Here is a 27,367-nt window from a genome sequence, read left to right as displayed (position 1 = left end):
TGTGCCAAGTGTGTCAAACTGAAGAAGAAGTGTAAATCTGACCCTGACCCTGACTGTGTGACCCCTGACCTTCAGTCACCCCTGACCTTGACTTTATCAACCCTGACCCTTTACAATTAATTTAAATTAAAATATCAGTGTTTTGTTTTAAAATAATAATAATAATAATAATAATAATAATAATAATAATAATAATAATAATAATAATAATACAGTTTTTCTCAACCATTTACACACATTTCCTGAAATTATACTCAATCTTCTCAAAACTATAAACACAAAACAATAGATCTAGACCTTACACTGATCACAGATTATCAAAGCAGTGCTGTGGAAACTGACGTTATCCCAAATGACAATGTAACAGGGCTACTCTGGACACCCAGGCTCCCTTTGCTCCTGTTGGAACAGAGCATCCTGTAAACCATCAAGGAATGTGAGCAGATAGGGCTTGTGTTATATGGGTCGGTGGCATGGTGGTGCAGATGGTGGTGCAGAACATCATGGTGGTTGATGGCTGCACAGAGAGTGATGTTGAAAAATGAGCTCATGTGGCCCTTTCATTCATGCCAAAGTTATGATTGCTCATTGAACGATTAAGATTAATAGTGTTTGCACCTTGAGGATAGTGTTAGGACAGTGTTAGGACAGTGTTACAGTTGTCTGTCATCGAAAAGAAGAAGAAGTGTTTGGCTACCATATACAGTACATTTAGATATATGAACAAAAGTCTCAAATTCATGTAATTATCTTGTACTGTCCTGCTTGTGCTAATGCATACAGTTTCAGAGTACAGTAAAGAAAATAGGTCAGTCAGCACAGTAGTCTGATATGTTTACTGTAAGTTACCTATTTTCATTTCTGGATGTCCGATGCAACAGTGAATTGGCTCAGGTTTGGCTGTACTCTCAGCCCAGCTTCCCTCATTGTCATACCATTTACAAGAACATGGGCATGTACAGTGGCACCTCATTAGAGGTCATTGTTCTTATTCCTCTTCCTCTCTCCTCCCATTCTCCCTCTCCCTCTTTGATGGTGTCATCCATTGTTCTTAAACACAGAGCTTACCTTTTATTCATGGAAACATCCTGATTGCGTGTTGACTAATTATGGTTAGTGTTTACACCAGAACAATGGTGTGTTGAGAATATTAGAATTGTAATGATTTGAGTTTGGTATATTGAATGGCAATGTTTTCTACATGACATGGTGACAATTGGGCTTTACAAAGAGAGTTGTGTGTAGAGTTTGCAAAGAAGAGGTTGAGTGAAACAGAAATAATTGTGAAAACAGGTGAATAGTGCTTATGGGTGGGTGTAAATGGTCTTCCTTCTGGAACTTTGCATAATGGTATTGTGTATATAGTTCATAGAACCAGTTTTAGTGTGTTATTGATTGTGAAAAACGAATAGTGCTGAGTTTAAATCACTGGAGTTTGGTATATTGAATGGGAGTGGTTTCTACATGAACACACAAGGTGTCATTGATGAAGGTTGTGCTTTATGAAGAGAACTGTTGGGTTTAGCAAAAACAGTTTAATCCATCTGAAATCTGTGTGATAACAGGTGAATAATGCTGTCAGTGTGTAAATGATTAGGAGAAACTGTAATAATAATAATAATAATAATAATAATAATAATAATAATAATAATAATAATAATAATAATAATAATGATAATTATTTGTATTATTTTAAGCAGTTAGAAAGGATGTGTAGAGCATTGTGTTGTTATTGGGCCCCAGTGACTGAGAGATTATCGTGCGTCTCAATGTCTCTCTGTGTGTATCTGTGTGTCTCCGTGTGTCTTGTGTCTCTCAGTGTCTCAGTTTGTCTCTGTGTTTCTCAGTGTATCTCTGTATTCCGGGTGATTGTCATTCCAGTTCTGTAAGCACACAGGAACTCAGGATTCCATGTCGCTATGGCAACACCATGACCGATACTGTCCGGCTCCTCATTCCAGGACACTGAGCACAGTGAGAGCGGGCCTGCTCTCCTCTCCCTCTCGGTCTCTCTCTCAGTGCTTAATGTTGCTCATCAGGAATGAGCTGTGGACTCTGGGAATGCAGACGGTAAACATTCCCTGCAACACACTGACTGTCCACCCCCTCAGCACAGACCCCTCATATGGTGGAGTCATTATTATTATTATTATTATTATTAGTAGTAGTAGTAGTAGTAGTAGTAGTAGTAGTAGTAGTTGTTGTTGTTGTTGTTAGTTTATTTTGCCAAAGTCTTGATCCACGATGTCCTGGTGCTGACAGTGTGCAGTGAAGTGCAGTGCATTATTACTATCGTGTAGTATATTGCAGTACAGTTCATTACTATGTAATATAGTACAGTATAGTGTAGTGCAGCACAGTACAGTACAGTATGGTGTAGTATAGTGCAGTACAGCATAATGTTATACAGAACAGTACAGTGCCTACTTGTATCCTCTGTTCCACACCCTTCCACATATTATTTAAAAATAATTATATATATATATATATATACACTCAGCTAAAGGATTATTAGGAACACCTGTTCAATTTCTCATTAATGCAATTATCTAACCAACCAATCACATGGCAGTTGCTTCAATGCATTTAGGGGTGTGGTCCTGGTCAAGACAATCTCCTGAACTCCAAACTGAATGTCTGAATGGGAAAGAAAGGTGATTTAAGCAATTTTGAGCGTGGCATGGTTGTTGGTGCCAGACGGGCCGGTCTGAGTATTTCACAATCTGCTCAGTTACTGGGATTTTCACGCACAACCATTTCTAGGGTTTACAAAGAATGGTGTGAAAAGGGAAAAACATCCAGTATGCGGCAGTCCTGTGGGCGAAAATGCCTTGTTGATGCTAGAGGTCAGAGGAGAATGGGCCGACTGATTCAAGCTGATAGAAGAGCAACTTTGACTGAAATAACCACTCGTTACAACCGAGGTATGCAGCAAAGCATTTGTGAAGCCACAACACGTACAACCTTGAGGCGGATGGGCTACAACAGCAGAAGACCCCACCGGGTACCACTCATCTCCATTACAAATAGGAAAAAGAGGCTACAATTTGCACAAGCTCACCAAAATTGGACAGTTGAAGACTGGAAAAATGTTGCCTGGTCTGATGAGTCTCGATTTCTGTTGAGACATTCAGATGGTAGAGTCAGAATTTGGCGTAAACAGAATGAGAACATGGATCCATCATGCCTTGTTACCACTGTGCAGGCTGGTGGTGGTGGTGTAATGGTGTGGGGGATGTTTTCTTGGCACACTTTAGGCCCCTTAGTGCCAATTGGGCATCGTTTAAATGCCACGGCCTACCTGAGCATTGTTTCTGACCATGTCCATCCCTTTATGACCACCATGTACCCATCCTCTGATGGCTACTTCCAGCAGGATAATGCACCATGTCACAAAGGTCGAATCATTTCAAATTGGTTTCTTGAACATGACAATGAGTTCACTGTACTAAACTGGCCCCCACAGTCACCAGATCTCAACCCAATAGAGCATCTTTGGGATGTGGTGGAACGGGAGCTTCGTGCCCTGGATGTGCATCCCACAAATCTCCATCAACTGCAAGATGCTATCCTATCAATATGGGCCAACATTTCTAAAGAATGCTTTCAGCACCTTGTTGAATCAATGCCACGTAGAATTAAGGCAGTTCTGAAGGCGAAAGGGGGTCAAACACACTATTAGTATGGTGTTCCTAATAATCCTTTAGGTGAGTGTATATATATATATATATAATTACAATTGACTTTCCATGTGTTTAGGAATTTTGAATGAAAGATGAGATAGAGAAAGAGGGTGGGGGTGGGAGAGACAGGGAGGGAGGGAGGGAGGGAGTGAGAGAGAGAGAGGGAAAGAGGGATGGACGGAGAGGGAGGAGCAGTGACTGGGCAGTTGGGACCCCTGCTCTATGGATTCTATAGGCTGCCTATAGCTCCCCAGGAATCCCCTCAGTCAGCTTTCCCATCTGCCGCCTCTCAATGCAATCTGCTGACGGGCGCAGACTGACCTGGGTGGCTAGGGTGGTTGGGAGGGTTCTGGGGGGAGGGGCAGGGGGGTGATGACATGGGCACTTCCTTTGTGTGGAAAGCCACTGGCGCTCCCCTTGCCAGGGTATAAAACAGCACCACAGGACCACTGCAGTTATCCACAGCCACACGCACAGCAGCTCCTGCGCAGGTAAGACACACAGAGACACACAGTGACTCCTGCACAGATAAAACACGGGAGACCCCCGTACACATGTACACACACACATGCATGCACACACATTCAAAAACACTTAACCGATAACAAACTACAGCAAAACCATACTTCCAACCCAATGATACTTACAACTTTGTTAGTGTGTTTGCGAAACAAACAGAGAATCAACTAGAATGTTCACAATCAGCTGTCAGTTAGTGGTCAGTCAGGAGTCAGTGGTCCTGTCTCTGGGCTCCAGGCCAGGGCTAGTGTAGGCAACACTGGATTGGGGGATCTGAGTGGATCTGGAGTGTGCTGTGGGCCCAATGCAGAGCTGCAGGGCTGGGGGTCTGAGAGGAGAGCAGGAGCCTGACTGATCTGCAGCCTGATGACCCCCTGCCCCACCCTTGCACAGAGCTACAGCACAGTGATGCTCGCTTTAGGGCTGTGCTGTCACTGGGTTCAGTGAGTGTGTTTCTGTGTTCAGTCAGAGTGTCTGAATTCAGTAACTGTATGTGTTTGTTCAGTGAGTGTGTGTCTGTGTTCAGAGGTAACCCTGTTCCTGTCTCCCTCTCCCAGACTCCTGTCTCAAAATGTCTCAGACAACCAAGTCCGCTGCCAGCCAGGGCACCGATGCCAAGGAGAAGGGGGCACCTGCCCCTGCGCCTGCCAGCAAGGCCACCAAGACCGGGGACCCCAGCATTGGTTCCTACAGAGTAAGTGACCCCCATGGCGTTGTACTACACTACAACACAGAGCTCTACATTAGATTGCTCTACCCTGCTCTACACTGTACAACACCATACTGCACTGCTTTATACTGCCCTACACTGCACAACACTATACTGCACTGCTATATACTGCTCTACACTGTACTACACTATACTGCACTGCTCTATATTACTCTACATCGTACTACACTATACTACACTGATCTATACTGCTCTACACTATACTACACTGTTCTACCCAACTCTGCATTGTACTACACTATACTGCACTGCTCTATACTCCTCTGCACTGTACTACACTATACTGCACTGCTCAGCACTACACTGCCCTACACATCAGCTCTCCTCTCCTGCCCGGTGCTGCACTAATATGTGTCTCTGTTCCAGATCATCGTGTATGAGCAGGAGAATTTCCAGGGCCGCTACATGGAGTTCCAGAGCGAGTGTGTGAGCCTGTGCGACCGCGGCTTCGAACGAGTGCGCAGTCTGCGCGTAGAGTGCGGCCCGTGAGTCTCCCCACAGTGAATCGTACACACACAGACTGCGTGTGTGTGAGTGTGTGTGTGTGAGTTTGTGAGTATATAAGTGTAAGTGAGTGAGTGTGTGAGTGTGTGAGCGAACGAGTGTGTGTGTAACACAATGTCAGAGCAATACACAAGCTGTATCTTCAGTGTAGTCTGCATCAGCACACACATATTCCCTGTGAAGTAATGCAACTGTGAATTCACCTGACACACACCTCACACACCTCTCCCTTTCTCTCGCCTTCCTTCTCCCTCTTTTACTGTCTCCCTTTCTCTCCCCACCTCTCTTCCACCCCCTCCCCCTTCTCCCCTCCCTCATTTTCTCTCTCCCTCTCTCTCCACCCCTCTCCCTCTCTCCCTCTCTTTCTCCAGCTGGATTGCTTTCGAGCAGAATAATTTCCGTGGGGAGATGTTTGTCCTGGAGAAGGGGGAGTATCCTCGCTGGGACTCCTGGTCCAACAGCTACCGCAGTGACTGCCTCATGTCCTTCAGGCCCGTCCGCATGGTGAGAATGCCTCTTACACCCTTGACACACGTCTGACATGTACCTGACATACATCTCACATACCTGAGACACACCTGATGAGACTAACTCCCTCTCTCCCTCCCTCCCTATGTGGTCCAGGATAACCAGGAGCACAAGATCTGTTTGTTTGAGTGCTGCGACTTCAAGGGCAACAAGATGGAGATCCAGGAGGACGATGTGCCCAGCCTGTGGGCGTATGGCTTCTGCGACCGGGTGGGCAGCGTGAAGACACCTGGTGGAGCGTAAGTACACTGGCACTGAGAGAGAGGGAGAGGGGGGAAGGGGGCAGAGAGACACAGAGAGAGAAAGAGAGAGGGAGTGAGTGTGTGTGTGTGAAAGTGTTTGTGTGTGTATGACGTAGACAGACAGATAGACAGACAGACAAACAGACAGACAGCGCACAGTGCCCTGAGTGTCTCCTCTCTGTATGCAGGTGGGTGGGTTACCAGTACCCCGGCTACAGGGGCTATCAGTACCTGTTTGAGTGCGGCGACTACAGGCATTGGAACGAGTGGTGTGCCTTCCAGCCACAGATCCAGTCCATGAGACGCATCCGAGACATGCAGTGGCACCAGCGCGGCTGCTTCAACTTCACCACGGCCAGCAAGTGAGCCCACTGCCCCACACCGCACCGCCACTGTGACACACCCCCCCGCCCCTGCCGCGCCATGCCCACGGCTCTTTTATCCCAGCTCCAGTCCTGATTTTAAAGAATCCTTTCTATTGGAATAAGAGAAAGCCCCGAAGCCCCTGTCCTCAACCCCTCCCTCCCACGAGTGTCCCCCGGGCACACGAATGACTTTGTGTTCCAATAAACATGTTTAGGAAAACAGATCTCTGAGTCTGACCTGAGTTAATTGACTTCTCTCTCCCTCTACTCTCTCCCTCTCACTATCATCTCCTCTCTCCTCTCACCTCCACCCTCCCCTGTGGCTGAACTGCTGTCAGAGAGGCAGCCCAGGTTGTGTGCACTCTGCAGTGACCAGGGTGGTGTGTGAGCGTCCCCTTCAATCTGTATGGGGACATTATCAGTGTGTTGGGTCCCTGTATCTCCCAGGCCATTAGCAGCTATTACCGCTAGGAGGCAGAATCTCATTGCAGATGCTGCTGTGTGCTGTGTAGAGTGAACAGCAGGGAAACAACATCAGAGTGGTGCAGTCCAGTGAAAATCAGTGTTGTGCAGTATATTACAAGTACAAAGTAGTAAAGTACAGTACAGTGTGTGCAGTGGCTTATAGTACATTACAGTGTTGTGCATATTATTATTATTAATAATGAGAACATAACTAGAATTGAGAGTATCTGAAGATACTTTGTCTGCAGGTGGCAATACATTTGCATGATATCATTTGATATGTATTAATTTATATGGTAGTATATAAGGTTAATTTCAGTGATAGTTAGCAATCAAAGTAATAGTAGTACAGTATAATTTAGGTCAGGAGTAGTATGCATCAGGAATAGTTGGTAAGTAGTTTAGTAACTGTAGTTGAATAGGTAGTGGGTATGTTCTTGTCCATGATAATATGTCAGTTAGTATAATAAAGTATTATTATTATTATTATTATTATTATTATTATTATTATTATTATTATTATTATTATTATTATTGATCATTCAATGGGAATATCCCAAAGAGTAATTAAGCTGTTTTTACAATTGCTCTATAATACGCAAATACTCCCCTCCCTTAAACACCACTGTGGCTCTCTTAAAGCCAGCTTTGTAGGGTGAGGGACGACAGGTAAGAGCAGTGCCACCTAATGGGAGTGGCCAATCAGCGCAGGTGTGTCAGTGCAGCAGTGTTCATTTTGTCAACGAAAACTAATACGAAAAATGTTCGTCAAAGACCTATTTTCAGTGACGATAACTATGACGATAACGATGCGAAATACTGTGGAAAAAACGATAACTAAAAATAAATGCCTTCAAATTTGTGTTTACTAAAATGTGACGAAACCAAAATTAAACACAAGACTAATGGACATAAATTACAGTACTTTGCCAGGCGGCAGGTCAGGGGGCTGTTTCGTGGTCCAATCATAATTATGCATGCGTGGACTCAGTCATCGTGTTCGCTTATCGCAGTTCTCCGCAAATATGCGCTGATATTTTCTGCAGGATTCTGCAGCTCTGCACAGAAGGGCGGAAATCTGCGCAACAGAATGCGACCCGATTGTACCCAAGCATGTGTATCGCTAAACATTGAACACGCTTGACGTGGTTTAATGTATTGCGCTTAACGTGAAGTTGATACAGAGTGTGTGAAGTTAAACGCCTGTTATTTTGTATATAGGACAAATAAGTACGGGTCTTTTGATTAGTAAAATTAGGATCTAATTGGTTAACTTATAAGTATAAGGCAAGTTTAGCGCTTACAACATGAAGCGCAATTCATGCTTTTCTACAGTAAGGCATAACGATATGCTTATGCTATTTAACATCCAGTCTTTTGTTTATCGGCGGGGGACGTGTTTGGAAATGATATGTTAATGCAAAAGCCTTTGGAAATTGTAATATTGTCAGCGAATGTGCGTACTGGAATATAAAAATACAGATGGGATGATTGTATTTGCATTGTGCCCAGCTGTATAAATGGGTACAAATGTAAGTCGCCCTGGATAAGAGCGTCTGCTAAATGACAAATAATGTAATGTAACTTTGACCTAAATAACACGTGCTTAAATGGAAACTGAAAATGCAACTGTGGGATTACATTTGCAATTGAATAAAGTCCACGATATGCTTCTGTTCTTGTAACTCCATTATTATTACACATATTTTCAAGAGAAAAACTGAAAATAATGTGAATTACAGTAATTTGTGACCATGAAGTTTACAATACAAACTAGGCAAAAATATGGATGATTCTGTCTGTGCCTCAAAACAATTTTCACTCCCTATGACTCCATATGGTTTATTTGGTCCCGTATGGTATTACTTCTGTAAAACATGTTTTGGTCTAGTATGACACTTTTTGGTCTAGTATGAGACTTTATGTTCAGGTATGATATTTCTTGATGGGTATGACACTTTTTGGTCTAGTTTGACAAGTTTTGGTCTATGACACTCTTTGGTCAGGTATGACACTCTTTGGTCTAGTATGACACTTTTTGGTCAGGTATGACACTTTTTGGTCCATTATGACACTCTTTGGTCATGTATCATACTTTTTGGTCTAGTGTGACACTCTTTGGTGAGGTATGACATTTGTTGTCTGGTATTACACTTGTTGGCTGTCCTGTACATGTGTCTGTCTTTTACTAATTGAGCTCCTTTTTGTATATTTAAGGGGTTATATGATGAAAAAATGTCTTAATTAGTCTTGGGGGCTATTTCCAATGTATGATTACTTAAGCTGTAGAAGGAATAATCTTATTAGTGTGGTTTTGCAGTACTGTAGTACTATAATATAGTTGTGTAATATACTGTAGTGTTATATAATGCAGTGCAGTGTAGTGTAATATACTCTAGTGTACTGCAATATAGTATTGTAGTTTTATATAATGCAGTTTAGTTTAGTGTAGTGTTGTGAAATATATACGTGTGTAGTGTAGTACAGTTAAAGTGTCTTCACATACTTCTAATTCTCTCTCTCTCGATAAATTAAATTAATTTCAGAAAATATGTATTGGCATGATTAAGTGACATCAGTGTTGCCGAAGCATTAACACACATTTCCAGTGCTGAGAAACAGTGTAATGGGAAGAATAAATACAGGCATCATGCATTTAATTTAGACATTTTACTCTTTCCGCGTTGGACTGACGTCACAGCTGCTACTTTGTTGCTCCAGCTGGGACTCCGCCCTCTAACAGAGAGAGACACAGAGAGACGGACGGACGACGGACGGACGGACGAGCTCACACACACACGGAGATCAACTCGTGTCCGTTGAAAATGCTCCATATGCACAGGCAGTGTGCGTGAAGGCGGAGCAGCGGAGGACTGACCGGCGGAACCTCTGTCTCGTCTCGCTGGGCTCGGGAGAGTTGAGCGGGTCGGGTTCCGTATATGTGTGGCCGCGGTGTGTCAGCGTCAGGTAAATATGTGTGAATATGAGGACATTGTGTTGATTTCTGAATGTTGAAAGGGGAAAGACCACCCCCTCTGTCTGTCTGCCTAGCCTCCCCGCATTGGCACTGGAGTCGGGAAGCTTTGCGTGATTGTGCGTGTGAGCGCCCGCCTCACACGCAGGCGCAGACTCGAACCCGTGCTGTGGCGACGCTGCTTCCCGGCCCGGAGGTGCCGCTGCTCGGGCGCCCAGGTGGGATCCGCAGGTTGTGGTTCAGATCACCGTGACCGAGCTATGGCGAGCGGGTTGTGTGTATTGGAGTGTCTTCCTCTAGTTATTTAACGCGGTTAAATACAGTGCAGCTCAGTGAGTCGCAGCACAACTACACTACATTACACTGTACTGTGCAGTGTCCGATGTTCAATCAGTTTGTCAGTGTGCGGCAGACAATGAAGAGGATTGTATTTCAGTCAGTGACACTGTATACACGCCTCCCTCTATGCAGTACTAGTGTGCATCTCTCTGCAGCGTCTCTGTAAGTCTGTGTTTCAAATTCTGTCCAATTCAAAAAAGCTTTATTGGCAAGACTAATTGACATCAGTGTTGCAAAAGCTTTAACAGACATGTCCAGTGCTCAGGAACAGGGTAATGGGAACAATCAATACAGAAATTATGCATTTAACATTTACAGACATTTTGTATAGAATTGTTGTATGCACAGTGTCAGGACCCTAGAGTGCCGTTTGTCTCTCGCAGTGATGTATTGTGCGTCCTCCCCCAGCAGGATGGCCAGTCTGTTGTCCCTGCTTGGTGAGCTGAGTTCAGGGATCGGGCCTGTGAGTCTGAGGGAGTAGGCATCCCTGATGGCAGTGCAAGTCTCTCTCTCTCTCTCTCTCCAACTCTAGGTCAGTTCACTCAATGTGGTTTCCTGTAGTAGTGAGAGAGGCAGGGGGGGTTAAACAGCCACAGTTCAGTCACCCACACTAAATTCACAAACACACACAACACACTGAATACACACACGGTAACACACTTTAAAACACACAGACAGGCAGTCTCTGCTGTCACTGAAACTGCAGGGAGCCACTGTGCTTCTGCTTTCTGTGCCGAGAGGAAGTTGTTGGAAACGGGAGATGAAACCGGGTAGAAACTGACAAAGTGTGAGTGAGCAGTGATAGATGTGAGAGGAGAGAGTGTGTGCTGTGTGCACGTGATAGTGTGCTCACAGCACACACTTTCTCCTCTCGCATCTATCACTGCTCACTCACACTTTGTCTGTTTCTGCCCCGTTTCATCTCCTGATGCATACAAACACACAGCACAGGGCAGGAAGTCTGTTTCCTGTTTTGGTGCACAGTCACACTTTGCGTCCAGTGAACTCCGAGTCGGTCAGAGCAGTGTGTCTCCGCCCACTGAGGTGTCACAACGTACACATTGCTGCACTTCCTCTGTACTAATATTATTGTTATTATTGCAGTGTGTGTTAGTGTGAATGTTATAGCAAGCTGTGTGTCTTGCAGCATTGTTACATTATACACTCACATTGTCAAAAGGTGATGGTGGTGGTGTGTGTGTATGTGTGTGCGAGAGGGTGTGTGACTCACTGATTGAAATGGTGTAGTAGAGTGTGTAGTAGAGTCTGATGCTGTTGAGTGTAATGGGATCTGGCTGTAATTTAGTGTCTGCAGCAGCTCTTGGGATCCTGCTGCACACTGGGATAAAGTGTCCCCCTGGGAAATAAAAGCCCCCTCTCTCCTTCCTCAAGATGTTTGAGCTTGTGTGTGTGTGTTTTGCAGTTCTATGTTAACACACTCTCTGTCTCTCTGCAGGTTTGCCATGGCAGGAGTTGCACAGTGGGTGCAGTGAGGGTGGAGGGGTCAGGGGTCAGGTCTCCGTCTCTGTGAGCCCAATGCGCCTCTCCCTGCGCCGCATCGTCGTGGTGACGGGTGGCATGGTGGCCACCCTGCTGTTCTTGCTCGTGTGCCAGCGTTCCCTGAGTTGCCGTGATGACGAGAGTGAGGACAGGGACGATGGGGTGGCCGTGTTGGTCCGTGACCGACGGAATGTGGAGTTCAGCTACAACCGGCAGGCAGCACTGGTTTTCGTGGGCGGTGTCCCCCGTAGTGGCACCACGCTAATGCGGGCGATGCTGGATGCCCACGCACACGTGCGCTGTGGACAGGAGACGCGCGTCATCCCTCGGCTGCTGGCGCTGCGGCAGGGCTGGGGGGGGCGGAAGGAGCGAGTACGGCTGCAACAGGCTGGCGTGACGGAGCGTGTGCTGGACGACGCTGTCGCTGCCTTCCTGCTGCAGGTGATGGCGCGGCACGGCGAGCCTGCCCCCACGCTCTGCAACAAGGACCCCTTCACCCTGAAGAGTGCTCTCTACCTGTCACACCTCTTCCCCCAGTGAGTCCCTCCCCAGGCTGGTAGGCAGGGAGGGAGTGAGCTGTGTGCTCTCATCTCCCCCTCTTCTCTCTCTCCAATCACTAACTCCTCCTTTCTCTCCTTCTCTCCTTGTCTCTCTCTCTCTCTTAGATCGAAGTTCTTGCTGATGATCCGTGATGGCCGGGCTGCTGTCCACTCTATGATCTCTCGGAAAGTGACGATCGCTGGGTTTGACCTGGGCAGCTACCGGGACTGCCTGGGCAAGTGGAGCCGTGCTGTGGAGGTCATGGTGACGCAGTGCGAACGTGTGGGGGAGGCGCGCTGCCTGGCCGTGCGCTACGAGGCACTGGTGCTGCGTCCACGAGACACGCTGAGTACTGTGCTGCGCTTCCTGCAGCTGCCTTGGGACGAGGCTGTGCTGCACCATGAAGACGCCATCGGCCAGCCAGGGGGCGTGGCCCTGTCCAGGCAAGACACGCCAACACGGACGCAGCAAGATCATCTCTCATTCCCCTGCCCCACCCCCACTTTCTCTCTGAGTGTGTAACCCTGTCTCTCCTGTCCAGGATCGAGCGCTCCACTGACCAGGTAATGCAGCCGGTGAATCTGGGGGCTCTGTCGCGGTGGGTGGGGCAGATCCCGCTAGACGTGCTGGCGGAATTAGAAACCATCGCCCCCATGCTGAACCGTCTGGGCTACGACCCCCACGCCAACCCCCCCTACTATGGGGAGGCGGAGCCCATCGTCCTCAACAACACAGAGAGGGTAGGTCGGCTGGAAGCCTGGGGGGGCAGGGGCAGTGGGTGGGGAGGCTGAGGAGATGCTGGTGGTGGGGAGCTAGGGTAGTATTGGGGGAGGTGGCAGTGTCATGGAAAACATGCGTGATATATATATATATACACTCACCTAAAGGATTATTAGGAACACCATACTAATACTGTGTTTGACCCCCTTTTGCCTTCAGAACTGCCTTAATTCTACGTGGCATTGATTCAACAAGGTGCTGAAAGCATTCTTTAGAAATGTTGTCCCATATTGATAGGATAGCATCTTGCAGTTGATGGAGATTTGTGGGATGCACATCCAGGGCACGAAGCTCCCGTTCCACCACATCCCAAAGATGCTCTATTGGGTTGAGATCTGGTGACTGTGGGGGCCAGTTTAGTACAGTGAACTCATTGTCATGTTCAAGAAACCAATTTGAAATGATTCGACCTTTGTGACATGGTGCATTATCCTGCTGGAAGTAGCCATCAGAGGATGGGTACATGGTGGTCATAAAGGGATGGACATGGTCAGAAACAATGCTCAGGTAGGCCGTGGCATTTAAACGATGCCCAATTGGCACTAAGGGGCCTAAAGTGTGCCAAGAAAACATCCCCCACACCATTACACCACCACCACCAGCCTGCACAGTGGTAACAAGGCATGATGGATCCATGTTCTCATTCTGTTTACGCCAAATTCTGACTCTACCATCTGAATGTCTCAACAGAAATCGAGACTCATCAGACCAGGCAACATTTTTCCAGTCTTCAACTGTCCAATTTTGGTGAGCTTGTGCAAATTGTAGCCTCTTTTTCCTATTTGTAGTGGAGATGAGTGGTACCCGGTGGGGTCTTCTGCTGTTGTAGCCCATCCGCCTCAAGGTTGTACGTGTTGTGGCTTCACAAATGCTTTGCTGCATACCTCGGTTGTAACGAGTGGTTATTTCAGTCAAAGTTGCTCTTCTATCAGCTTGAATCAGTCGGCCCATTCTCCTCTGACCTCTAGCATCAACAAGGCATTTTCGCCCACAGGACTGCCGCATACTGGATGTTTTTCCCTTTTCACACCATTCTTTGTAAACCCTAGAAATGGTTGTGCGTGAAAATCCCAGTAACTGAGCAGATTGTGAAATACTCAGACCGGCCCGTCTGGCACCAACAACCATGCCACGCTCAAAATTGCTTAAATCACCTTTCTTTCCCATTCAGACATTCAGTTTGGAGTTCAGGAGATTGTCTTGACCAGGACCACACCCCAAAATGCATTGAAGCAACTGCCATGTGATTGGTTGGTTAGATAATTGCATTAATGAGAAATTGAACAGGTGTTCCTAATAATCCTTTAGCTGAGTGTATATATATATATATGTACATACATACATACATATATATGTGTATGTAATTCAAATTCATAATTAGCTTTGACACGACTGGGCCACTGAGTGTTTACAGACACAGTGAAGAAGAGAGAGTAAATAGAATAGACAGACATATTGAGAAAATACATACCTTATAATTGTGTCTCTCTCTCTCTCTCTCTCTCTCTCTCTCTCTCTCTCTCTCTCTCTCTCTCTCTCCCCATCTCAGGTGTTGAGAGGTGATTTTAAAACTCCAGCCACGTTAAAGCAAGAGCCTCTGGTGAGAGAGTACCTGCTGTCTGATAGTGTTGGTGTGTCAGTGAGGGTGTCAGTGATTGTGTCAGGGCTCAGCAGTGTCCCTCTTTCATTGTGTCTCTCTGTCTCTGCAGGCGTCTCTGAATGTGTCGGACTCAGAGAGCTGAGAGACAGACAGGATACTGCGGTGAGAATCTCTCCCTCTATCTCTGTCCCTCTCTCTTTCTCCATCTAACTCCTTCCCTTCCCCTCTCCTCTCCTCTCTCACGACACACCTCACCGCCCTTCTCTCTCTTGCAGATGGACAGGCTGATGGACACAGACTGCTCAGCTTGGGGCATTCCTGCTGTCACAGAGTGCTGGGGGACTGACTGCAGATGACACTCCCCGCTCCACCCCACCACCTCTTCCACACACCCCTGTTCTCTTCTCTCTTCCCCCTCTCCAGCCTGCTCCATCTGTCTCTTCCCCACTGTCTCTGTCCATCACCCTGAGGTCAGGGACAATGTCTGTGCTGACTATGTGTCTGAGCTGCAGGGGCAGAGACCACAGGACTCACTGCTACACCAGCTCCTCACTGCCTGGAAGACAGATTGAATGAACGAGAGTGAATGACAAAGAATGAACAGACATAATGAACTGCAGTCAGACAGAGAGACAAACAGAAGAGAGAGAAGGGGAGTGGTTGTATCATTGTGATATTTTTTTTACAGGTTGTATTGTGAAGCACAGAGAACAAAACTAAATAAAAACATATTTTAAAACAGTCGTGTGCCAGTGGCCCGTTTCTCTCTTACCCCTCTCCCTGCCTGTCTTTGTATCTCTTAACCTCCATCTCAGTATCTTTCTCAATTCAATTAAAATAACTTTATTGGCATGACTAATTGACATCAGTATTGCCAAAGCAGGAACAAACCTATCCAGTGCTCAGGAGCCTGTCGCTCTCTCTCCTTGCATGGTGCTCTGCTGTCCCCTGTTGACTTGGGTGTGTATTGAGAGCTGTTCCTTCAGATTTAGGACTGGAAGCCCTCCACTGCCTCGTGCCCCCAGTTCGGGTTTAAAAAGGGTGAAATGAGTGGTGGGGCAGCCTGTTTTGTCCGTTTGGCTTGTTTGTACTTCAGGGCTGAACTGCAGGGAGAGCAGAGGGTGTGGCCTGGACGCAGACCAGAGCTTCCAGGCAGCAGGAGCAGGGGGAGGCTGCCAGTTTAGTACACAGGGCTCCATATTTCAACCCTCATGGAAGGAAGACTCGGTGGGGGGGTACCAGTAGCTGACCCAGCTTTGCGCTGCACAGTTCCCTCTCACTATCAGACCCTTACTGCACAGACACACAACAGCAGCACTTGTACGGACAGAGTGGACACACACTGCTGCATTGAGGGGGAGGGAGGAGACGCGCTTTACTGCAGAGAGAGAGAAGAGAGAGGCCAAGTGAGCAGACACACCCTGTAGCACACAGGGAGAGGGGGAGGGGTGCAGCAGAGAGAAAGTGTGTGTGGACAGACACACCCTGTTGCTCCCAGTGAGAGGGAGGAGGGGCAGAGAGGGAGGAGGACTAAAACGAAGGTGAGCAGAGAGGAATGTCCTTTGGTTCCGCAGAGGGAGAGAGGATAGACGGCCGGAGAGAGCTGATCAGGAGGAAGACAAAGCAAGAGGAAGGAGAATTACAGCCCCACTGCCAGCACAGGGCCACCACAGAGAGACAGTGCAAAGACATGAAGGAAACCAGAAGTGAGGACCCTGCTGTGGGTGAGTCCCTCTGCCTCACACCAGCACTGTCCACAATACGCTGCACAATAGGGCAACTGCATACAGGTAATCAGAGTACAGTAATACAGCATAGAGCACCGTGGCAGTGTGTGGACAGGGAATCATGTATTAAACAGCACTGCAGTGTACAATACAGTTCAGACCAGTTTAGTATACTTCTGTACAATTTGGGAGGGGGGGGGTTGGGATGCTCTGTCCTGGGTGTGACATGGACATGGAAGGTGGGGGGGACTGCACTGCAAAGTTTGACAAACAAGAAGGTGTGTCTCTGAAGGAGGTCAGACTGATGCAGAGTCTTACTGCTCCCCTCTGACCCCCTGTCTGTCCAGGCAAGGGTCAGCCAGCCCTGTCCCACAGGACATTTCCCCTGTTTTTCTGTCTGTCTCTGTGTCTCTATCAGTGTCAGTACATTAACCCTTTCACCACTGTGAACAGTTGTCAGATTGCAGAGAGTTTCAGGTTGTTTAGTTTTGATTGGCTGTGTTTTGGCACAGATGTTTGGGTGAGGGGGGCAGGGCGCCACAGACGGGCAGCACAATGGGTCCAGACAGGTGTTATTTTTCATCTGTGCTGCGGGGGGTGTCACAGGTGGAGGTGTGTCCTGGCAGAAGGTTGGCGGGTCAGGCAGTTTGGAGAGGAGCTCAGTGGAGCTGGGTGTCAGGGGGGCAGCTGCTGCCTACAGTGCATTCCTACAGCAGCGTCCGTCAAGCCTGCGCAGTGCAGCGTGGGGAGGGGGGACAGGGGGGCAAGCAAGATCAGTCTTGTCTGCAGAGTCACATCAAGAGAGGGAGAGAAAACAGCCCCTCCCAGCCCTGCCCTACTTTCCTGCGGAGAGAGAGAGCTAGAGAGAGACAATAATAAAGTCTGTATTTTATTAGCATTTTCTTCATTTACTTTGACTTTGTTTAATTTATTCTCTTCTTCACTGTGTCTGTAAATGCTTTGGCAACACCTGTGTGAACTGATCATGCCATACAGCTGGTTTTGAATTTGAATTTGAATTCGATTTTTAGAGAGAGAGAGAGAGAGTTGGCTGTTCTCCAGCTGCACTGAGCCCCCCCCCCCCGAACGCATGCAGCCTCACTGAGTCATTCAGCAGCTCACAGAGCCAGAATAACTGGCTGCAGTGCCCCAGGCCTGCTCTCTCTGCCAGCCTTTCTCCCTCCCTGCTTCTCCCTCTCTCCCAGCCTCTCTCTCCATCCCAGCCTCTTTCCCTCCCTGCCTTTTCCTCTATTCAAGCCTCTCTTTCCATCCCGGCCTCTCTCCCTCCCTGCCACTCCCTGCCACTCCCTGCCATTCCCTCTTTTCCAGTTTCTCTCTCCCTCCCTGCCATTCTCTCTCCCAGCCTCTGCCTTTCCCAGCTTCTCTCTCTCCTTCCCTGATACCCCCCTCCATTAGGGCTTTTCTGCCCACCCTCTCACAATTATGCCTGTTTAATGGCTGTTTGTTAAGCACCACCCTATTCCATGTTCCATCCACTTTGTCACTAACTTTAGCTGTCTCACTTTGCCGACCCTGCACCCTATGCCTTGACCAATCAGGTGTCTCCACACTGCAGGTGTTCCACTCCCAGCCAATGGGATCTCATCTCCATCCATAGAGAAAAAAGAGGAGTTTGAGGATGACGTGTCACTTCCTGTGAAGATCCAGGGTGCTGGAATAGAACCATTTGAGCTGCAGGTCAGTCTGGGGCACAAACCCTGAGCCCAGTGTGTCAGAGTATGTGTGCGTGTGTGCGTGCATGCATGTCTGTGTTCGTGTCTATGTTTGTGTCTGACTGTCTCTGTGTGTCTCACTATATGTCTGTGTCTCTGTGTGTGTGTCTCAGTGTATCATGATACTGTGCTGTGTGGTGTGTGCAGGTGAGCCGATTCTGGCAGGTCCAGGAGCTGAGTCGGCTGGTTCTGTCCCGGGAGGAGGTGTCTCCACGGACCTGCCTGTCCCTTACCCTGGGGGGGGCCACCTTGCATCCTCTGGCAGAGCTGGGGTTCATTGAGGGCCTCAAACCTGGAACCACGATCAAACTGATTGAGGGTAAGTGTGTCTATCTGTCCATCTGTCAGTTGATTCTCTGGTCTGTCTGTCTGTTTGTTCATCTGTTTGTTCATCCATCCTGTGCTGAACACATCACTTCCCAGCATTCTCTGTCCCTCACCCATTAACACTGCCCGCTATCCTCTCCTTTCCCTCCGCTTCCCTCAGAGCCCTACAGCCTGCGGGCAGTGCAGTCTCACCTGGCTCAGGTGCAGAAGCTGCTGCGCGCGGGGGGGGTGTTGGACAGCCTGAGGGAGGGACATTCGCCGTCCTGCCTGAACACCGTGCTACAGGGGCCGACCACAGGTGACCATGGGCACAGAGTCTAACTGTGTGACTGTGTGCATGTGAATGTGTGTGAGTATCAGTGTGCTTGTGTATACTATTCTGTTGCCCTCTGTATGTCTGTCCACTGTCTTTCTGTCTCTGTCCCCCTGCTGGAGCCCGAGCCAAGATCTTTTAATTCTTTTATGAAAGATTATATTTTAAAATGAATTTTTAAAATGAATTTTAATTGTTTTTAAAGATTTAGTTGTTTTTAAAAACACTAGTTTGATTGTTTTTTGGGTTGTTTTTGTTATATTTCTTTGTCAAATGCATTGGCCGTTTGGTTTTAATTTTAAATGAATTGGACTGTTTTGGTTTGTTTTTTATTTTTCTTGTTTTATTTTATTTTTTTGATTTGTCCGATTCATTTTCAGTTATTTTCAATGTATTTGACATTTTTTGTTGGTTAGTAGGTTTGCTTTTAGCACATTTGTTTTTCTTTTTATGCACATGTTCAGTTATTTTGAATTTAATCACTTTGAGATTTAAATTTTTTTTAAGTGATTTTAGTAATTGATTTAAAAAAAATGTAATCACAAGAATTACAATTTTGAATGTTTTTATTTGTAAAATGTAAAGTACGTTCACCTAATAAACAGTATTTCTGTCTCTGTCTGCCCACTGTCAACCTGTCTCTGGGATGGCACCCTCATTCTTTGCTGGCTGATCTCTGTCTCTCAGAGGCAACCCCTGCTGGCCATAATGGGCGAAGTTCCCGCAGGCCCGCCAGCGATGCCCGAGTCGAGCCCCCAGCTGACCCCCCTGAGTATGTCCTGCCTGGATCCCGGGAGCGCCCCCTGCTGTGGCTGCAGCCTTCCAGCCCCCACACTGAGGTACAGACACACAAACACACTCGCTGAGTTATAATTAGTCCAAAGTTACAATAAAGCAACTTTCACATTAAAATCCTAGTTTATTTAAGTAAAATGTTAATGTATATATAACAAACTAAAAACGGGACTACGTAAAAAATAACTACAGTTTACCATCTTTTACATATTTTGTTGCAATTAACATTAAGGATATTGTTTACGATATCTGTTGTTATACTAGTTACTACCTATAGAATCTTTAATGCTAGTTTTGTATTACTTAAAGTGTTAAAATCACACAATTACTGATGGATAGATATCCTCTGTTGCTTTGTCTATTTTGTTGGTTGTGGATGGCAAACATTTGCTGCACACTAATAAGTTACCATGCAGATTGAAGTTGTCAGGGCATCGTATGATGGTGGCCGACTGACATGGTCTGTAAGGAGCTGTGATGCTTCTAGTATAATATAGAATTCTATGGATATACAGGGTTTTGTTATAATGTCAGAGTGATGTCACCATGCTCCTCCCCACAGGCCCCACCCTGCCTGCTGGATCTGTCACTTAGCCGGTGGAACCCACCCCCAGGAAACAGGAAACTACAGGGAGATCTACTGTACCTGTCTGTTTGCACACTGGAGGGGAGGAGATGTGACATCACTTCCTGTCCAAAGGGATTCTACCTCAACCAGTGAGTATTAACAAACAACTATCTGCCTACCAAGCTGCAGATCACAGACACCTCTGGGTGTCTTTCTGCCTCCCTGCCCATGCTGACCCTCTCCCAGCTCTCTCCCTGCCCTCAGTCACACAACTCTTTCCCTTTCTGTATGTTTGTGTGTGTGTTTTATGTGTGTCTGTGTGTCTCAGGTCCACAGTGGAGCAGTTTGACTCTCGCCCTGCCTCACCCTCCCTGCTGTGCCACTGTCTGGCCGACCTGCTGAGCCAGCTGAGCCCTGGTTTCAAGAAAGGGCTTGCAGCGCTGAGGAGCAGGTACCCACAGTCTGGCAGTACAGGGGGGTAGCAGTGTCATAGAGCTGATACAGGAGCTATTATTGTTCTGCTGTGGGGGTGTTGAAGGGTTTTAGAGCTGCGGTCAGGACATTGTCAGTAGTTCTAGGGGTGCTGAGAGGTGCTGTTGGGAGGCAGGTGACAAGTGACCAACAGGTGAGTGAGCAGCGTGTTCCCCACAGACCCCAGCGCCTTCCCTTGGAGATGATGGCTACGCCCTATCGCACGCTGAGCTGGTTGGCCCCGCCCTGCCCTCACCGCCCCCTCCATGACCCCTGTGGCTGCCGGCTGGGGCTGGATGGTCACACACCTGCACAGGTGAGCAGAGCAGCCAGCACTGGGCTCCGCCCCCCTGCTTTGAACCAGGGCTGTGTGCACTGTGTGTAGAGTGTGTCAGTGTGTGTAGTTATGTTGTTGTGTGTCATTGTGCTGTGGCTGATGTTGTGTTCTCAGACTCCAGACTGGAACGAGGAGCTGCAGGCAGCGAGAGATCTGCCCCAGAGCAGCCGGGAGGAGAGACTACTGAGAGCCCAAGCCCTACTGCAGGTATCACTGCACACTGCACTCACAACACTATACTGCACTGTAATAGTAACACTAAGCACACTTTTCCCATGCTATACACTATAAACACACTGTAATTAGAGTAGGCACTGCGCTATGCACACACACTAACCGCTGTACACACCTACTTCACATTCCTCTACTATTTCTCTCCCTCTTCCTCTCTCTCTCCAGGTGAACAGTGGGTTTGTGTGGGCAGCAGCCCAGGCAGCACAGGCTGTGATTGACGGCTGTGTGGCTCCAATCAATGCGAGTGAGGATCCCCACCTCCATGCCTTCATGTGGGGGGGGGTGTTCCTGAGCCGGGGGGGCGAGACAGGGCTGCTGACGGGGGAGCGGGGGGTACGGGCAGCGGCCAGGCTGGAGCTTGCAGGGGTGCAGGCTTACAGCGATCTGGGGGGGGCGGCAGGGGTGGCTGGGGGGCTGCACACACTGCCCACAGCTGTGGTGGACTACAGGGGGGTGCGCCTGGCAGCCCAGGGCCTGGCCCCTGGCTCACTAGAGGAAGATGGGGGGACAAGGCTGCTTTACGGGCTGTCTGTGCCCCCCCAGGAGGGCACACCCCGCAGGAGGCTGCTGGAACTGCTGGCACAGGCGGCCAAGGGGCTGGGGCTGCAGAAGCATAGTGTGCTGTCCCCCCGTGGCCATGCTGTCCCACTCTTCTCCTCCACGCTGACCCGTGGCCTGCTGGGTGCGGACGGACGCTTTTACATCACTGACCTGTCCCGCAGCCTGCCCCCCGATGCCAACTTCCACCCGGGGGCCAGTGACACAGAGGGGCAGGGGAAGGCAGAAACGGATGGGGAAGCAGAGGCGCAGCAGAATGGAGAGACAGAGGTAGTGGAGGCAGGGGAGGAGGGCTGGCCCCTGGGGTACTCCTCGCTCGGGCTGCCCCGCCTGTTCCCTCACCACCTGTGCCGTCTACGCCCAGAGCTCGTCAGCGCCTTCATACAGCACAAGTGAGTGTGTAACAGAACAAGACACTGCACCCACAACAACACAACACCCAAACTCACAACACACTGGATTCACAGTCTTTCTGTTAGACTGAGAGTTTATCTGCCTATCCTGTCAGTGTGCTTTACTTACCTGAAGTTGTCTCTCTCTTTCTCTCTATCTCTCTCCCCCCCTCTCTTGCAGGTCATCTCAGTTTAAGAGATGTATGAAGGAGCGAGTGAAAGGGAAGAGTGAGGGAGAAGAAGAGTGCACAGTGAATGGTGAGGAGAGGGGAAAGGCTTTGGGGGAGGGAAGGGGAAGGAAGGGGAAGGGGAAGGGGAAGGGGAAGGGGAAGGGGTTGGGGTTGGGGTGGGTGGGCTTCAGATCTTCAAACATCTGTACTAACTGCCTATCTTTGTCTGTTTGTGTGTCTCCAGGTGAACAGGGCGGAGTGGAGACAGTGAGAGCCGTGTGTAAGGAGTTGGGCTCAGTTAGTGACATCATCTTTGAGATTCGCTTCAATCCTGACATCTACTCACCAGGTACAGCCTGTCTGTCTGTCTGTCTCAACCTGTCCCACAGTGTCTCAGTGTTCCAGTGTCTCTGACTTCAAACAAGTCAGTGCTTAGTTGTGTCTGTATCACTCTTTGTCAGTGTTTCTGAGTGTAGTTCAGTATCTCAGTGTATCCACGCTGACCTGTGTGTGTGTGCAGGTGTGCAGTTCCCGCAGTCGGAGAGTGGGGCGGTGCGTGTGCAGGAGAGGCTGCTGCGGGAGGCTGCAGTGTTTCTGGTGACTAAGCAGATCCCTGCCTTTGTGAGTGAGCCCGATCGCCGCACTGTTCCACCCCACAATTACCCCCTGATGTCTCACCCCAGTCTAAATCCACTCTGACCACTCTCTCACCCCACAATCACCCAACTGTGTAACCCTGCAGTCTCCTGACTAACTGCTGGTATGTGTGTGTGCATTGTCAGGTGGCAGACTGCCTGCAGCGCCGGGTGGCTCCATTAGATGGCTCCTCACTGACCTGGGTGCTGCACCAGAGGGGCATCAACATTCGCTACCTAGGGAAGGTGGTCCGGGCTGTCCACCAATCACAGCACAGTGAACGGCTTACACATATCACCGTGAGTATCAATTGATGGTGACCGAAACAAATCAGCACCCTGACCCAGTCACTTGCTGTGATTACTCTATTTTTCCTGCTCTGATTTTCTAAATGAATCTTTACCAAAACTCCTCTGTCCATCCCTCCATCCCTTCATCCCTCTCTTTCTCTCTCTCTCACTCAGAGGCTGCTGTACAGTGAGATGGTGGTGCGGTCAGCTCGCCGAATCCTCAACAGCTTCCTGCAGGTGAGACACTGCTGTCCCAGGCTATTGCCCATCTGTCTGTCTGTCTGTCTGCTTGTTTGTCTCTGTCCGAATGTGTCTGTGTACGCATGTGTTTGTGTGTCTATATACGTGTGTGACAGTGTCTATCTGTCCTCAGGGGGTGGAGATGTCCAGTCTATCTGCAGCCGTCTGTCACTTCCTGTGCTGCCTGCTGGGCCTGCAGAGTAGCCCTGCCCCCGTGGCGGAGGAGCCCAAGCGCCGGTCTCGAAGGCGTGGTCGGGGTGTGACCGGGGGAGTGGTCTCGGACAGCATGGGTTGGAGCATGCTCAGTGGGGCGGAGCTGTGGTGCCTGATCAGTCTGGACGCCCGAGAGACCTACGACCTCGAGGATGACCTCGGGTCAGTGTGGCACTTTAAAATCCTGCTTCAGTGCTTCTGTTGGAGCCCCTGGGGTTATACTGGCAGAGCAGCACCATTGTCCTCCTGGTTATCTTTAGGAGTAGTGCTAGGCTGTAGAGGGGTAGAGTGGTATAAACACTGCCCTGTGCTGCCCTGTGCTGTGCTGCCCTGTGCTGTGTTGCTCTGTGTTGACTGCTGTGCTATGTTGCAGTTCTAGTATTGACCACCTAGTGGAGCAGTACAAGATCCAGAAGTTGTCGGTGCTGAGAGAGCTGTGCCTTAAGACGGGCATTCAGGTAGGTGACTGACTCTGGCACTGACTGACTCACTGACACACTGTCTGACTGAATACTTCAACTCTTGTCTACATGTATGTGGTTCTGTCTGTAGCTCCAGCTCAGGGAGTACAGTCTGGACAGTCGCCACAAGCCACCCATCACCCCAGACGACATCCTCAACATCTTCCCCGTCATCAAGCACCTCACCATGACAACTGCTGATGCCAGTCAAGTGTTACGCAGCGCAGAGGCAAACATGCAGAAAGGTGAGTCAGGGAAACACACTTTCCCACACTGCTCTGGGGATGCCTGCCAAGCAAGACTACACCTCTGTCTGTGTTGGTGTGTGTGTCTGTTTGTGTCTGTACAGGCCAGTTGCTGGAGGCCTATGAGCAGCTGAAGGAGGCAGTGTTCCTGTTCACACGTGTCTGTGATGACCTGCACCCTGAGGCGTGTGCCTGCCTCAGCTTGCTAGCACGGGTCGCCCACATCCTTGGGCACAGTGCAGAGGTACGGGGGGAAGGTGGGGCTGTTGGGGCAGTATGGAGGTACTGGGGGTGTGGGGCCCAGCACTGTGTTGATGAGTCAGTCTGAATGTGTAAACTGTGAGTCTCCTGCTCTGAAATGTAACCCTTACTCTCAATTCAAAACAAGCTTTATTGGCATGACCAGTTCACACAGGTGTTGCCAAAGCATTTACAGCTAGTAAAGAGAATAAATGAAATAAGACAAAAATATTTTATAGTTTTATAGACATTCACAGATGAACATTTCTCTCTCTCTCTCCAGGCACGCAGTGTACAGCTCAAGGCAGTGCTGATCAGTGAGCGAGTGCTTGGGTTCGACCATCCCAACACCATCCAGCAATACGTGAGTGCAAGGGGGCGGGTGGGCAGTAAGAGGCATCGGGGGGGCCCTGAGATGACTAGGAGGTCTGTCCTCTCATCTTGCTGCTCAGCTCCACAATCTTTTCTGCTCCCCACTCTTCCTAGGCTGTGCTGGCAGTCTATGTGTGTGCGGGGGGCGAGTCGGCGCTGGCGAGGAGGCTGCTGTACCGTGCACGGCTCCTGCTGCTGGTTGTCCACGGAGAGGAACACCCCTACACTGCCACCCTGGATGTGAGTGACCACACTTAGCACTTTGACACACACACACACTGTACCAATGATACACACTGCTACACCCCAAAACACAGTTACCTACTGACACACTGAAACACAAAGATACACACTGAACCTCTCTCTCAATTCAATTCAACATAGCTTTAATGGCATGACTCTGTCTCTCTCAGAGCTCTATTGGGCTGCTCCTGCAGGGGGAGCTGTCTCTGCAGTTCTTAAGGAGTGCGCTCAGACTCAACACCAAATTCTGTGGCAATGAGGATCTGCAGACTGCGCTCAGGTAACCATATAGAAATTGGAGCCATGCTAGGCTGCTATGGTAGCCCTCTAACCCCTGCTGTAAACACTGTGGATGTGTGCCCAAGGGCCCCCCACTCTCTGTGGTTCAGGGTTCGGCTGGAGATCTCCACGTAGCCGGGACTGCCCTGCTCAAACTCCTGTCCAGTCACAATGGCAAAACCAGAGACAATGTGGAGTGTTTTTTTGTGTCTGTTGGAGATGACAAATCTCTCCTTATCTCTCCCTCTGTCATGCTATCTGTTTCTCCCCTCACCCTTACCTCTCTCTCGCTCACTCTCTGTAGTCATCACCTCCTGGCGCAAGCGCTGTGTACTGTGGGGGAGTATCGCAGCGCAGTGACCCACGAGAGGGAAGCGCTCGCAGTGTACCAGGCACAGGTGAGCACAGAGCACACAGTCTGTCTTTCTCTACAGTGTTCAGTGCAGTGTGTCTGACTGTCTGTCTGTCTGTGGGCAGCTTGGGGATGATCACCAGCGGACGAGGGTGAGCTCAGACTTCTTGCGAGCCATTACCCAGCAGGCTGTGCGTGTGGAGCGCTCCCTGCGGCAGGGAGGTGACCCAGTTGACATAATGCCTCCTCAGGTCAGAGACAACACTGCACCCTCGCACCATCGACACACACCTTCATACACACTCACTAACCCTCTGCCTGTCTTGCCTAGCAGATCCTGGCTCCCACAGTGGAGAACATCCTGGAGCAGCTGGCCGTGCTCAATGGGATCCTGAGAGTCACTCCTGGGTCAGTACTCCACCCTGCACAGTGTGTCAATGTATGTGTGGCTCTATAATTGTATTCTTCACTGATGCATTATTTGCCTTTAGTAACCTGACCAAAGAGATTAAAGACAAGAGCATCACACCCCTCCCAGATGTGAATGGCCCTGTAGCCAATGAGAAAATGGCAACAGCAGAACCGTCCATTGAAATGAGAGAGTCACAGAGATCTACACTGCCTTCCAATGGTGAGACTGCATCGGAGGTGCCAGCCAATGAGGAAAAGGCACTGAATGAAGAACTGGCCAATAAGGAAGCAGAGGTTAAAGCCACAGCCAATGAAAATGCAGGTGGAGAGAAAGGCAACCCTCCACCACACCAAGAAGAAGCTGCAACCAATGAGATGACAGCCCCACAAGATCCAGCAACTCACAATCCAGGCTCAACAGAAATGGCCAGTGAGGGACCAAACCCAACAGCCAATGAGCAGTGAGCTGGGCAGAGAGGAGTTCTGAACAGATCCTCTACACTCCCCTCATCAGATCTAAACTACTGATATCACAGCGCCTTAACCTTAGCCACTCTGCCAGGGAGAGGACAAATCCCTGAGGCAGGCTGGACAGCAGCCCACCACCCCACACCCCACACCCCACACCCCACATTCATAACCATGAGAGCCACCGTCCTGCTTTGTGGGCAGTGCAGCGTGTGTGAGCGCACTGCGCACTTTGTGCGAGAGCTGTTTGTGTAGCATATGATTAACCTGTGCAGTCTGTGTCCGAGTGCTTTGTGTAGTGTGAGAGAGTGGGATCCTGGGATTGGGGGTTCATGACATCAGTGTTGCCTTATTGTCTTCATGACCTCTCAATAAAACCAGACTAAATCACCTGTCTGCTCCTCTGTCACCCAGTGCCACAGTCACTGACCCCCAACTGTCAATCACTCGTTGAACTCTCGTGCCGTCACCCTCTTCCCTAGTGTTCTCATATGTAAGAGCAGCTCCCCCTGGTGAGGACTCA

The 27,367-nt window shown here is 48.9% G+C and overlaps 3 protein-coding genes across 5 annotated transcripts; all 3 read left to right on the top strand.

Moving 5' to 3' along the window:
- The first annotated feature begins 4,142 nt into the window (after positions 1 to 4,142).
- On the top strand, positions 4,143 to 6,795 carry crybb1 (crystallin, beta B1). The gene is made up of 6 exons (XM_066689058.1): positions 4,143 to 4,174; positions 4,760 to 4,896; positions 5,299 to 5,417; positions 5,808 to 5,940; positions 6,061 to 6,203; positions 6,395 to 6,795. The coding sequence occupies exons 2-6, from the start codon at positions 4,774 to 4,776 to the stop codon at positions 6,570 to 6,572; spliced, it is 696 nt and encodes a 231-aa protein (XP_066545155.1). The 5' UTR covers positions 4,143 to 4,174; positions 4,760 to 4,773; the 3' UTR covers positions 6,573 to 6,795.
- Positions 6,796 to 9,764: 2,969 nt separating this feature from the next.
- tpst2 (tyrosylprotein sulfotransferase 2) lies at positions 9,765 to 15,510 on the top strand. Of its 3 annotated transcripts, none has more exons than XM_066689502.1 (8): positions 9,766 to 10,003; positions 10,761 to 10,881; positions 11,806 to 12,385; positions 12,515 to 12,832; positions 12,931 to 13,129; positions 14,719 to 14,769; positions 14,879 to 14,931; positions 15,045 to 15,510. In XM_066689502.1, exons 3-7 carry the CDS (start codon positions 11,886 to 11,888, stop codon positions 14,909 to 14,911), a joined length of 1,101 nt encoding a protein of 366 aa, XP_066545599.1. In that variant the 5' UTR covers positions 9,766 to 10,003; positions 10,761 to 10,881; positions 11,806 to 11,885; the 3' UTR covers positions 14,912 to 14,931; positions 15,045 to 15,510. The 3 variants fall into 3 exon arrangements, with proteins under 3 accessions (XP_066545596.1, XP_066545599.1, XP_066545598.1); XM_066689501.1 differs by having other exon boundaries at positions 10,758 to 10,881; XM_066689499.1 differs by lacking the exon at positions 10,761 to 10,881 and having other exon boundaries at positions 9,765 to 10,003.
- Positions 15,511 to 16,289: 779 nt separating this feature from the next.
- LOC136712332 (clustered mitochondria protein homolog) lies at positions 16,290 to 27,234 on the top strand. Its single transcript, XM_066688846.1, has 26 exons — positions 16,290 to 16,493; positions 18,073 to 18,194; positions 18,377 to 18,548; positions 18,717 to 18,854; positions 19,557 to 19,708; positions 20,227 to 20,381; positions 20,561 to 20,683; positions 20,884 to 21,019; positions 21,155 to 21,247; positions 21,440 to 22,224; positions 22,406 to 22,482; positions 22,639 to 22,743; positions 22,915 to 23,015; positions 23,177 to 23,329; positions 23,495 to 23,557; positions 23,694 to 23,935; positions 24,147 to 24,231; positions 24,326 to 24,479; positions 24,584 to 24,723; positions 25,003 to 25,083; positions 25,206 to 25,331; positions 25,505 to 25,614; positions 25,918 to 26,011; positions 26,091 to 26,216; positions 26,300 to 26,373; positions 26,457 to 27,234. Exons 1-26 carry the CDS (start codon positions 16,325 to 16,327, stop codon positions 26,839 to 26,841), a joined length of 4,161 nt encoding a protein of 1,386 aa, XP_066544943.1. The 5' UTR covers positions 16,290 to 16,324; the 3' UTR covers positions 26,842 to 27,234.
- Positions 27,235 to 27,367: the final 133 nt, after the last annotated feature.

Source organism: Amia ocellicauda, chromosome 17 (assembly GCF_036373705.1).
Source record: "Amia ocellicauda isolate fAmiCal2 chromosome 17, fAmiCal2.hap1, whole genome shotgun sequence".
NCBI classification, from domain to species: domain Eukaryota; kingdom Metazoa; phylum Chordata; class Actinopteri; order Amiiformes; family Amiidae; genus Amia; species Amia ocellicauda.
Note: the sequence above shows the minus strand (reverse complement) of the source record. Positions and strands in the feature narration are given on the sequence as shown.

Bases quoted from the DNA above. Each gene is read 5' to 3' on its own strand.
- LOC136712332 (XM_066688846.1), top strand. From the start codon at position 16,325: ATGTCCTTTGGTTCCGCAGAGGGAGAGAGGATAGACGGCCGGAGAGAG. The intron at 19,709-20,226 runs GTACAGACACAC...TCCTCCCCACAG, and splicing joins CTTCCAGCCCCCACACTGAG to GCCCCACCCTGCCTGCTGGA. The intron at 23,330-23,494 runs GTGAGTATCAAT...TCTCTCACTCAG, and splicing joins AACGGCTTACACATATCACC to AGGCTGCTGTACAGTGAGAT.
- tpst2 (XM_066689499.1), top strand. From the start codon at position 9,976: ATGTGTGGCCGCGGTGTGTCAGCGTCAG. The intron at 10,004-11,805 runs GTAAATATGTGT...GTCTCTCTGCAG, and splicing joins CCGCGGTGTGTCAGCGTCAG to GTTTGCCATGGCAGGAGTTG. The intron at 14,770-14,878 runs GTGAGAGAGTAC...CTGTCTCTGCAG, and splicing joins CGTTAAAGCAAGAGCCTCTG to GCGTCTCTGAATGTGTCGGA.
- crybb1 (XM_066689058.1), top strand. From the start codon at position 4,774: ATGTCTCAGACAACCAAGTCCGCTGCCAGCCAGGGCACCGATGCCAAG. The intron at 4,897-5,298 runs GTAAGTGACCCC...TCTCTGTTCCAG, and splicing joins CCAGCATTGGTTCCTACAGA to ATCATCGTGTATGAGCAGGA. The intron at 5,941-6,060 runs GTGAGAATGCCT...TATGTGGTCCAG, and splicing joins CCTTCAGGCCCGTCCGCATG to GATAACCAGGAGCACAAGAT.